Source organism: Erpetoichthys calabaricus, chromosome 4 (assembly GCF_900747795.2).
Source record: "Erpetoichthys calabaricus chromosome 4, fErpCal1.3, whole genome shotgun sequence".
Classification (NCBI taxonomy): Eukaryota; Metazoa; Chordata; class Cladistia; order Polypteriformes; family Polypteridae; genus Erpetoichthys; species Erpetoichthys calabaricus.
The window spans coordinates 87,884,722-87,896,936 of record NC_041397.2 but is presented as its reverse complement, the minus strand read 5'-3'; the positions used below and the strand labels follow the sequence as shown (position 1 = coordinate 87,896,936).

The 12,215-nt window shown below is 36.6% G+C and overlaps 1 protein-coding gene across 1 annotated transcript in view; it reads right to left on the bottom strand.

The window, feature by feature from the left end:
* Positions 1-8,881, bottom strand: part of dis3 (DIS3 exosome endoribonuclease and 3'-5' exoribonuclease) — a 53,233-nt gene extending 44,352 nt beyond the window's left edge. The window contains exons 1-4 of the mRNA XM_028799618.2: positions 8,386-8,881; positions 2,192-2,349; positions 664-854; positions 351-424 (exon numbers count right to left, since the gene is read on the bottom strand). Coding sequence (XP_028655451.2) covers positions 351-424; positions 664-854; positions 2,192-2,349; positions 8,386-8,604 — 642 coding nt within the window. The 5' untranslated portion in view covers positions 8,605-8,881. The remainder of the gene's footprint in view (positions 1-350; positions 425-663; positions 855-2,191; positions 2,350-8,385) is intronic.
* Between the last annotated feature and the right edge of the window lie 3,334 nt (positions 8,882-12,215).

Here is a 12,215-nt window from a genome sequence, read left to right as displayed (position 1 = left end):
CAACGAAATTAAAGTGCTTTGGAGGCATACTGTATTTAGAGTTTAAACTATAAAAATAGGCATTTAAAAGGCATTTTTTAACCACATCCAAAAGTCGTGGTTTTTCACAATTCGCGGGTGCTCTAGGAATGTAACCCCTGCGAATGTTGGGGATGTACTGTATATATAAAATGGTTTGTAGTACACATATCCATATAACAAAAATATTTGAAACAAATAGGCTGTTCACTTAATTTTTAAAAAAGACTAACAATTACCCATATTTTATTAGGTTCATTTTGGAAAAGAATTGCTTTTGATAACTTGTCCCTGTCATGAAAAATTCATATTAGCAACAACTTAAAAAATACCTCATTATCTGGTATTGAAGCAAGACGATCTACAAGTTCTGGATTGGCCACTAGGCTCTTCACATACTCTTCACCTACAAGGAATTCAGGTTTAGCACAGACAGCATATCAGTGAAACCACACTCCATTAAAGGTGCTTCCCATTTGAAAATATTTAAAAAAAAACTGCTTCTCATAATTTAATAAAAAAATACTACTGCATTACTTAAAACAGAAAGAAAACTGACAAAAGTTTATATATGCAAAAATTTTTAAATACTAAATTCAAGGTAGACATTAATTTTACTATATAGTGAAACAAAAAAAGGTTTACAAGTGTATGCCAGAAGTCCAGATTCTTCAGCCTTCTCTTTATTCTTCCTGTCATTTGTCAATAAAATAACTCTCAAATCTTTATCAGCTGCGTTTTTTAAGTGCTCAGTGTACCACTTGGCTGCAACCCGGATTGCACGGTCATTGCGGTCATTTGCATTTTCACCTTTTTCTTGTTCAATATAGGTTTCTCTAAAGGAAAAGAGAAAAATAAACATTAACTTACTCAACTCATACAGCTGCTAAATGGCAATAGCAGTCACGCCTGCCTATAACGATCATGTTTCATGACCATAATTAATCTTTGTTTAAACAACTCCTCTTCAGATAAGAATCATGATCAATTTTACAAAATAAACAAAACAGTATAAATAATATAAAAAAACAATTTCCTGTCTACAAATCATTCTTATAAACTCTACTTTGAATATCAAACAGTCTTCAATGAAACTATAAATGGCTAGGATAGGGGCATCAAGCTCAGTTTTACTAAGGGCCAAAAATAACACTTTATATACCCAATGTAAACCAGAATAAATCAGGAACTCCCATCACATTTTCTTTACAAACAAGAAACATAGGTACCTTTACCAGAATTGTATACTCTGCCTCATGTTTGTTTTGGAAACTGTCTTCTCTTTTATTCAGATTTTCGTTTCTTGGACGCTGCAGTGGGTTAGGTAAGATACTAGCGGCCATGGAGCCAAAATCAGTATTGAGTGGGGGAAAAACAAATGATGACGGCTCCAGGACCAGCTCTAGCGTTTTTGCTGCCCTAAACAAAGCTGTAAATGATCCCTGTCCCATCCCCTCCCCTCATATTTAACAACTGATACTAAAGAAAACTAGCAGTTACTACAGATATTATATACTGTACATGAATATGCATTTAACTTAACTTTTTAGCAACTGAGTATATTTTATTTGAAAAATGTGTATATCCAAATAAGATATACAGTGGATGTTACAGGTTGCATCAAGTAAATAAAGCTGAAAAAAAATTTGTGTGTTTTCATTTTAAGTTATAAAGCAGCAAAATGCGAGTATTTTCAACAGGGGTGATTCTTTTCTATACCTACTATAAATATAACAAAATAACATAATGGGTAGGTTGATTGATTGATGGTAGTTCCGTTTTATGAAGAATTCCAGTTTAAAACATAAATATGTTTAATTAAAAAGGACACACATGATGGCTGAACTGTATGGTCTGTCTTATATAATTTGCACTAATTTCACAAATTGTTCACATTAATACTAAGAAATAATAATAACAATAATAATAATAATATAAAACAGGCATAATATACAAAGGTTAAATATGCAATTCAAGAAAAGCTAAGGTTGTAAAGTGTCTGCTGACCAGTTCAGCGAACAGGTAGAACTCTAGGCTAGATTCCTCATATTTGAGGATTATAGCGGGAACATAGGCAATCCTAAAACCACTCCTAATGGCAGTCCACTGTACATTTTGTTCATTGTGTCATCTTAAACATTTGTAGGTAAAAAAATAGAAACCAAAAACCTACCTGTGGTGTTCATTAGTAAAAGTGTAGAAATGTTTTTCTGTATTATGTATTATGTCTTTAATTCTTTTATATATCGGTGCACTTCTGTGCCTGACTTCTTGCAAAACAGTCTGCAGAATGATGACATTGGAAATAACAAGGTCCTCCAAAATGTCAACCTGAAAAAGGAGATTAAATTATATCAAGTTTAGACTACTTTGATGGCAAATTGAAACTGACAGTTTGTTTTCAAACAAAAGCATATATAATGATAAACTGCAATCACCCTCAAAAATAAGTACAATGCTAAGTACAAAGTTAGCTTCAACAGCTGTTGTTAAATTATGCCACATTTAATGTAAAGGTGGAGTAGTTAAAATACCCATCGTTGTATCTGTTATTGTACCTTACAGTTTTCACTCACTAGACTTACTCAATGTATTCAATTTTGTCCTCACTCTGTCTACTAGTATTTACAAACCATGTGCTTTAGAAATACTCTTCAGTCACTTTCAAACAAAAAAAAAAACTGTTATAAACTGTTACCAAGGAGAAAAGCAACATAAAGACTTTGAATTAAGCCATTAGACATGAGATATTGCCATTCAGTAAGGGTACTACAGTAATCCCTCCTCCATCGCGGGGGTTGCGTTCCAGAGCCACCCGCGAAATAAGAAAATCCGCGAAGTAGAAACCATATGTTTATATGGTTATTTTTATATTGTCATGCTTGGGTCACAGATTTGCGCAGAAACACAGGAGGTTGTAGAGAGACAGGAACGTTATTCAAACACTGCAAACAAACATTTGTCTCTTTTTCAAAAGTTTAAACTGTGCTCCATGACAAGACAGAGATTACAGTTCCATCTCACAATTAAAAGAATGCAAACATATTTTCCTCTTCAAAGGAGCAAACAAATCAATAGGGCTGTTTGGTTTTTAAGTATGCGAAGCACCACGGCACAAAGCTGTTGAAGGCGGCAGCTCACACCCCCTCCGTCAGGAGCAGAGAGAGAGAGAGACAGATAAAAAAATCAATACGTGCCCTTCGTGCTTTTAAGTATGCGAAGCACCGTGCAGCATGTCACTTCATGAAGCAGCTGCACAGAAGGTAGACAACGTGAAGATAATCTTTCAGCATTTTTAGACGAGCGTCCGTATCGTCTAGGTGTGCGAACAGCCCCCCTGCTCAATCCCCCTACGTCAGGATCAGAAAAAGTCAGCGCAAGAGAGAGAGAGAGAGAGAGAGAAAAGTAAGCTGGGTAGCTTCTCAGCCATCTGCCAATAGCGTCCCTTGTATGAAATCAACTGGGCAAACCAACTGAGGAAGCATGTACCAGAAATTAAAAGACCCATTGTCCGCAGAAATCCGCGAACCAGCAAAAAATCCGCGATATATATTTAAATATGCTTACATATAAAATCCGCGATAGAGTGAAGCCACGAAAGGCGAAGCGCGATATAGCGAGGGATTACTGTACTACCTTTCTTAGTCGTCTCTTGTTTTGACTCTCTCTGTAAAAAGTACAATTGTTTATAAATATTTATTTCCAACTTTCCATTAAACTTAATAATATTAATATACTAATAGAGAAACAAAACACAAAAATCTACTCTTTGTAGTTATAGCATATGAACACTTAGAAAAAAATAGTTTGTCAACTTGTTTTAAATCTCTGCCTACCAGTACAGCTTGAGCTGTAAGGTACTTACTTCAATTTGCCAAACACACAAAAGCTTATTAGGAGCACATTAATCCAATGAGATCCGGGAAGAACTAGGACTGGTGAGGTCACCTTTAAAAAGTTCTTAATTCAAATTTTAGGTCATAGCAAGACAAAAGCCCCACCTATTTTTCTGTGCAATTGCATAATGCCTATAACACCATCAGTAGAACTAAAAAGGGCCATCATCATGCTTAGGCCTGCATGTCATGTGCCAGCATTGCCAGACATATTGGATTAGGCTGCTCCACTGTGTTTGGAAAAGTTTCAGTAAAGTGGCACCATTCAAGATCTGGTCATCCTCAAATGACCACACCAGTGCAGAACTGACATATTAGACTGGTTCATCAGATCATATTTGAACTGCCACCCATACTGCTGTCGAAACGCCCACATCACTGACAGGAACAAGAACTGACCCTACAGGAGGACAATGCCAGGCCCAGCACAGCTGCTTTGGCCACAACTGTCTCAAGGAATGCTGATGTGCAGATGCTTCCGTGAAGTGCCCTAATTCCATACAGCGTCTCTGGGATACACAGAATTACAACATCCAGGGACATGACCTTCTCCCTGCCAATGACCTACAACTTTGTCAAGCCCTTCTGCAGAACTGGGATAGCATCCCACAACTGTAGATTCAAGGCTTTATAATTCAGAACCATCACAAAATAATGGCTGCAAGAGGTGTCACACAAAATACTGAAAACCTGCAAGATGACTATTGGTAATTTTACACTTGTTATTGTTTAACTATTGTTGTGCTACTTTACTTTTCTATTATTCTCTTTTGATTTTGCTTCAGCAATGAAGATTTAAATTTCAGCCTAACAACAACTACTGTGCTTCTTTTTTCTACCAACATATACAGGCACATCTGCATTGTACTGTATATTGGATGGACATTTCAATACTCCACAGATGGCCATGGATGGACTTTTTGGATACATTGTAAAGTCATAGTCTATCTGATTAATCATGCATAATGTTGGTTAAGTTTCAGACTTTAACTTGCTCTGGCATACATGCACATCACTGTGGCTAGTTATTCTCATATTTTCTGCTACAACATTTATTCATATTATTGCTATTAAAAGTCTTCTAAACTCATTCTTTGTTAACATTTAATGCTAGTTAAATGCATATTTATATTTTCCTATTGCAGTATGTGATGTGTTTTTATTGAAAAATTAGTTTTAACTGCATTTGTAAACATATAAAGCATAATATGATTGTCAATATAAAATTAAATAGAATTATATTCAGTTCCTAAAAAGTATTAAAGAAAAAACATACATAAGCACAGAGGAGATCTATTCAACCTAGTACTTTTTATTTTTTGGTATGAAGTCGGGAAAGGCATTTTCAACTATTTTTACATTTGTATATCAATTTGTAGTAAATGAACATTAATCAAATATGTCTATAAATAAACAAATACATAAATAGCACAACTCTGTGGAATGCTTAAAATTTACTGAAGAGTTGATGGTAGTTGTTTTCTAATCATTGGCAGAGGATCAACAAGTTATTCCTCAAAAGGAGGTCCCTCATTAGAAGTCAGCATTTCATCCCATACCTGTGTTGCTATAAGGTCTTTCAGCCAGCAACAGAAGTGGTGTGCTCTGTGGAACTGACGTGTGTACAGAACCACTCTTTTTGTTTTTCTGACAGTCCACACCACGTGGAAACAAAGAATACGATTGGAAAGCGTAGATAAAATTCTAAAATTTAAGTATTACATATTCTGTGGATCAATGAAGAATTTCTGAACTAAAAACAAGTACCTCTGCTATGCTCCCTCACTAAAAGGGTACCTGGTCTGGTACTGGTTTCTATTTTGGCAACTGTACTGTATATACAAAGCTTTTTAGAAATCTTTGCAATTCAAGGAATATTTCAAATTTACACTAAGTACCTTTGCATATGTGAAAGGCTCCCTCACTCCAAACGATCTGCTTCACAAATAGATGTTTATTAGTTCTGAAACAAATAATGGTATTACAATATTAGATTAGAGCAATCTAGACGACAGCATCTTGTATTTCACTGTCTATATATTTTAATTCCCCTTTACTATTCCTAATGCTCTTCACCTCCTCCTTGACTGTACGTTTACTACTAAAATACTGAAACAATCTCTTATAGTCGTCTTTCGCCTTATCTGCTATATTCCTCTCCAACCATCTTTTAGCCTCCCTCATATCCTTCTTAATGGTTGCCCTCATCCTCATGTTCTCATACACTCTACTGTATTATTCACTTTGGAGTTAGTGGTCTTATACACCTTATACAGCTGTTTTTTTTCCTTTGCAGCTTTACTTTTAACTCTTTATTAACCCACTGCAGAGTTGTTTTTTTAATATCCTACTAATTCCAAATTTACGTATGCACCTGTCCTGTATTACATGTAAAACATTTTAAACCTGTTCCACTGCTCTTCAACTGTCTGTAAGTGCAACTGTAAGTACAATCATCTCACTGTAAACTTGCAATACAGTTATAATATTGCACAACCTGAGCCACTTTAGCACGTATTTACATATGATGAAGATATCATTTTTAAGATGAAATGCAGCAAAATATGTTTATTACATTATACAGATAAAATGTTAACATCATTTAAATAATCTATATTTTTAATAATGAAACATGTGAGGACACGGTGTCACAGCGCTAGCAAGGAGCTGGTTCCCTGTTCAGGGATTGTTCCTGCCTTGCGCTCTATTCTTGCTGGGGCTGGAGAGACACTGGAATATTACTAAAAGGATGTCCATTGTAATTACTGTCTGCATTGGGCAGTCTAGAACATACTCCCAAAAGAAGGCCTTTTCCATAATGATTTCCAGATAAAGCCACATGTCCTCACTAAGATGTGGCTCATTGTCCAACTGAAATTCTGTTCGACATACTCAGCAACTCCACCTTTTCTGTTCTGTCTATCCTTCCTAAACAATGTGTATTCCCCTATGTTATACTCATCCCCAACATTGTTATTTAGCCAGGTTTCTCTTATTGCTATAATATGATAATTATGCTCTGCTAAATACAACTCTAACTCACTTGTTTTATTTTTGAAACTTAAGAGCATTAAGGCAAGCTATTTTTAACGTGTTACTCAATTTACTTATGGATATAAATGTTGGGTTAGAATCTGCACTACTATGCATTGTTATTTTCACACCATTAGTTGTGTCTCCGTGTATATTTCTAAACTGGATCTGTACTAAACTCCCTGCCCCACCCCTGTTACCCTAGTTTAAAACAATCCTTGACTAACCTACACAACACACTGGTGCCCCTCCAGTTCAGATGTAACCCATCATGGCAGAACAGCTCCCATCTCTTCCAAAAGGAGTCCCAATTCCACATAAACCTATACCCTTCCACCCTGCACCAAGATCTGAACCATGCATAAAGCGTTCTAATTACCTCAGTCTTATCTGGACTGGAACGTAACACAGGGAGAACTTCGGAAAAGAACTAGAACTACTAGACATACTGTATAGAAAATTGCTCTGGAGCACTGTACAATGGCTGTACCTATACTCTGACCCCCAAAGGTCATGCAAAAAGACAAGTCCCCCTAGAGTAATAACAAAGTATATCATCATCATAAAACGTTTCCTTCCTACTGCAGTCACCACGGTTAAAGGCAGTCTCTTAACCATATCTGTCATTTCTTGATTTCTAAACTTCATCCACTTTAAATTATGTTTTATTTCCTATTTATAAGGACTTAACTGTATTGGATGGAAGTGCAATTCTAATTTTCTACATTGTTTTACACAATATATTTTTACTACTACTGTATATAATGTTGTGATGAGGTCAAGTATATTTTGTTGAAATTTATTTACCTTGGTGTGTGTATGAAGGTAACAATAAGAGAAATTCATGGTAACTATGTTGTCTTGCAATAAAAATTCATAAGTTAGTCAGGTAACTCTATTGTTATACCATCCACACACAGTATAGCAGCATACAGTGGTACTAAATTAATGCTCCCCAGTTAAAGATCCCAAAAAAATAAACACTTTCACAAGCTACGTGGCTTAGTATTCGATGTTTTCAGAACTTACAAGTTAGTCTTTCCATTTTGGTAATTTCTTTTAAAAACTCAGATATTAACAATGTTCTCATGTTTTTATAATCTGAATATTTACTATAAGCAAGGATCTTTAATAGGACGGCGGTGATAGCCATATGGCTCAAGCTCCTCCATGGTTCGGGGAAAAAATGTTTTCAGTGGTCACTAAAAACTAGTGGTTGTAACAAACATAGGACTTGGAAGCGATCGCGTTAAAAAGCTGAATCAACAGAGCACCTACATCATACCTAAATGTGAATCGGTCGACAGCAAACATTTCAGGCGATGCCTTACCATCATTAACCTTCACATAATCAACCTAAAAGTGGACTAAATGTGTTCTCTTAACACATCTCATCTGCCCTCCACTTTACTCATACGGATCCACGCAGATCGCTCACCTGGTGCATCACCACGTTGGTGTCGGGCATTAAATAGTGAGGGCGGGCGCAAAGCGTGCTTTCCAGGTTCGTGTCACGCTGCAGCACTTGATCCTTCTGCGGGCATACACTGCAAGCCGCGCTGCCGCAATAGATATCATCTCGTAGGTAGTGCTCCCGTACAATTTTCATAATCCCCCCCGAGCGCGTCTTCTTCACGAATGTCTTGGACTTCAACATGTTACAAGGAAAGGGGTATAGGAATAGCAGCCTTCCAAACTGAGAGCGCCTGCAATCTTTCACAAACTGACCGACTATGGCTTAACCCGAAGAATTCTTCGTTCGTCGTTCTTAGATTAGCTTCTGGATTTGAAATTCCTTGTAAAGAGTACAAGTACTTAAGTCATTGTCATCCCTGAAAACAAAACTCGTTAACAGGATATGATTTAAAGCGGGGTTGATAATTACTGCAGTTTACTATGTGAATGTGTATTGTTGGCCATCTCTGGTCGCGATTAATGTAGAAATGTAGAGCGTCTCCTAGTGGTACGGAAGATGCACTGTGCTTCAATTGGTTATTTTCATAGCTACCTTGCAGTGGCCGTTCGAATTTATGGGTAAACGTCTCATCAAAAGCGCCTGTACCTGTCAATGCATCAGTAACTTATCCTCGCCTTCCTTTACAAAAAATACATTGTGAGAAGAGGAACAATGATTTAACGACTTTGGTGAGGGGTCTAGAGTAGGAAGTGTGTGACAGATGAGAATGGATTCATCCCCAATAATATCAACTGCAAAGCCACAGCACCAAACGTCACCGCAGGTCTACGCCAGCAGTTAGAGGACGGAAGTTAAGGTTAGGGGTTAGTTTTGTTAAGGTTAGAGTTTGGTATAGTTAATGTGACAATCAATTTTAGTTGTGACGACCAATAAGCATTTATTACCAAAATGCTGGTCTAGACATGCGGTGATGTGACTTCCGCGTTGTGACTGCTGATTTAGACCTGCGGTGACATATGGTGCTGTGGCTCTACAAGTCAATACATCTCTTCAGCCCTGAGACAATGGTGTTGGAAGGTCGCCCTTAAAATGATTATTGGCCAAAAGCACCTTCTCCATCTTTGGTCAATGCCGGTGTCCCTGTCTTCTGTATCTTCTTCTGTGGGGCTGCACCAGTCTCGTCTGCCACACAGTGGTGGCCCGAGGTATAAGCGAACTAAGCGACTGTTTCGGGCCCCCGAAGCCACCAGAGCACCCCCCAAGAGCACTTTAAATGTCCCAAACGACACATTTTTTATATAAAAATTATTATTATTGTAATTACAATGTTCCAACTTGCAAAACAAGAAAAGAAGCAGCAGTAAATTTCAAGCAACACAAATAGTTTATCCATAAATTGTTACAAAACACAAACTGGTGTTGTACCAGTTGCATGCATGTATTAGATGCTTTCTGCAGTTTAACCGGTCTGGTTGTCTGATACGACAGATCTTTCTGTTGTCTATACGATGTCACCAGCCTGAAGAAAATTAATCCTTATTTTACCATTCTCATGGCAGTATCTTTCCAAGTCAAAATAAGAACAACATCCTTCGTTTTCTTCTTGAACTGGAAAAATATTTCAATGCGTCTGCCGAGTCATTTTCAACAAATTGTCAGTCTTGCCAAAAAACAACTTCAATCAGCAATCTAACTACAATACAGGTAGCTACTTTTCGGGTCTCCCGCTTTGCCAGGATTACAGGGCACCCATCATGTTATTAAAACGAGGAAATAGTTTGGAGGGCGCAAATGAACGCTGTTCCCCTGTTTCTGTAGTGTAATTTACCCCGAACATACAGGATTATCGCTGCATTTTAAATTTAAAATATATGCAGTTCTGCATGGTGTCGGACGTAAAGTGTGATGTATAAATCTTGACATATTCAATTCTGGAATGGATCTGTGTGGTTTACTGTACGAGCTTTATTCGAAATCTCATTAATTATACCACGTGTTACGGTCCCGCAGTAAAGCAACGTGGCCACATAACAAAGAAATGGGAAAAATGACAGAACTTTATAATCTCAATGGAACATATTAATATTTTGTGATATATTCTGTTTACAGTAATCATACAAAAACAATGTTATGTTAAGCTGGTCTGATCTGGTGTCATAAATCGTGTGCATGAACGCGCATTTTAAGGAACATTATACCGGATGCGGTCAGACTAACAAGAGGTTACTGTCTTCTCTGCTTCGAAAAGCTGCAAAAAAGTTATGTCACAGAAAAGGACATATCCTTCTGGAGAAGAGAAGAGAAAGAAGAAGAAAATAAAAAATGAGGAAAAAAACCAAGATAAAGGTAAGATCTCTGGCACTGAAGTGAGATCTGTGAGTTGTACCCAAATCTTTGGCTAGCTCTCCGGGTTAGCCTGCACTATCCCTGTGACTGTTGGGTCTGCAAAGCGGAACTTTTCTAAGCTCAAATTAATCAAAAATTACTTGAGATCGTCCATGGCACAAGAAAGATTGGGTGGGCTTGCACTGATTAGTATCAACAACAAAGCTGGCTGTGAGATCTCTTATAATAATGTTATAAATTACTTTGCCTTCAGAAAAGCCAGGAAAGAGAGATTCTAAGGTGAAAGTGTAATGTTCAGGTAGATTGTATGAGGAAGAAATAAGAATATCTGGGGGAAAAAAAATAAGAAGTAGATGCCTTAAATTTTACTTTGGAATTTCTTTGCACATCTGTACAGTACATGGTTTTCATAATTATTCAGCTTTATATTTTATTCTTGAACAGTTATTGTTTATTTATTTATTTGTTTTATGTTTATTTAAGTATTTATTTAATTTATTTGATGTCTTTGTTTTGGGTTGCATTTTTTATTTTTAAAATAAGTTATTTTATTTCATTTGAAGTTGATAGTTGTTCTGCACTTTTACATGTTGAAAATTTTTTAACAAAAAGCAATTAAAGTATCTATAATATGTTTACAGTAAATGCATGGCCTACTGGTTTATTTGGTTACTTTTCAGCACACCACATTCAGTATACAACTGAATAAAACAAAAAGTTGAACTGTCTAGGGGAACTTGAGGACAGGGTTAGGAATCCTTCACTTTGAATATATATTTTTTTAATTTTATTGATTTTATTGTAATCATTCAAATAGATCAATTTTTACAAAAATAGGATTGAAAACAAATCAACCCCCATCCCTGAGAAAGAGAGCATGGCCAACACAGTAGAACTTAAAGCTAGTAAAAATAAATAAATTGATGAGTTTAATTAGCAGATAAAGATAAATGGAGAAGAAAAAGAAATGGGAAGAGAATCTGCTTCCTCAGTGCTTTAAGAGCTTAATCTAAAATGTTATTGATTAGATCCTGCCAGGTTTTGAAAAAGTTCCGCACAGATCCTCTAAGTGAGAATTTGATTTTTTCCAATTTCAAATAGTATAAAACATCAGTTACCCACTGACTTAAAAGAGGAGAGTTAGGATTCTTCCAGTTGCGCAAAGTAAGTCTACGTGCCAATAGTGTAGTAAAGGCAATTACAGTTTGTTTGTCCTTCTCTACTTTAAGCCCATCTAGAAGAACACCAAACACAGCTGTTAATGGGTTAGGAGGGATAGTGACATCAAGGCTGTCTGAAAGGCATTTAAAGATTTTGGTCCAGAATGATGTTAATTTAGCGCAGGCCCAAAACATGTGACCCAGTGAGGCTGAAACTTGATTGCAGCGTTCACAGGTTGGATCTTGCCCTGGAAACATTTTGGACAATTTTAAACAAGACAGATGTGCTTGATTATATAATTTTGAGTTGAATAATTGTATGCTTTGTGCATGTGGCGCTCGAGT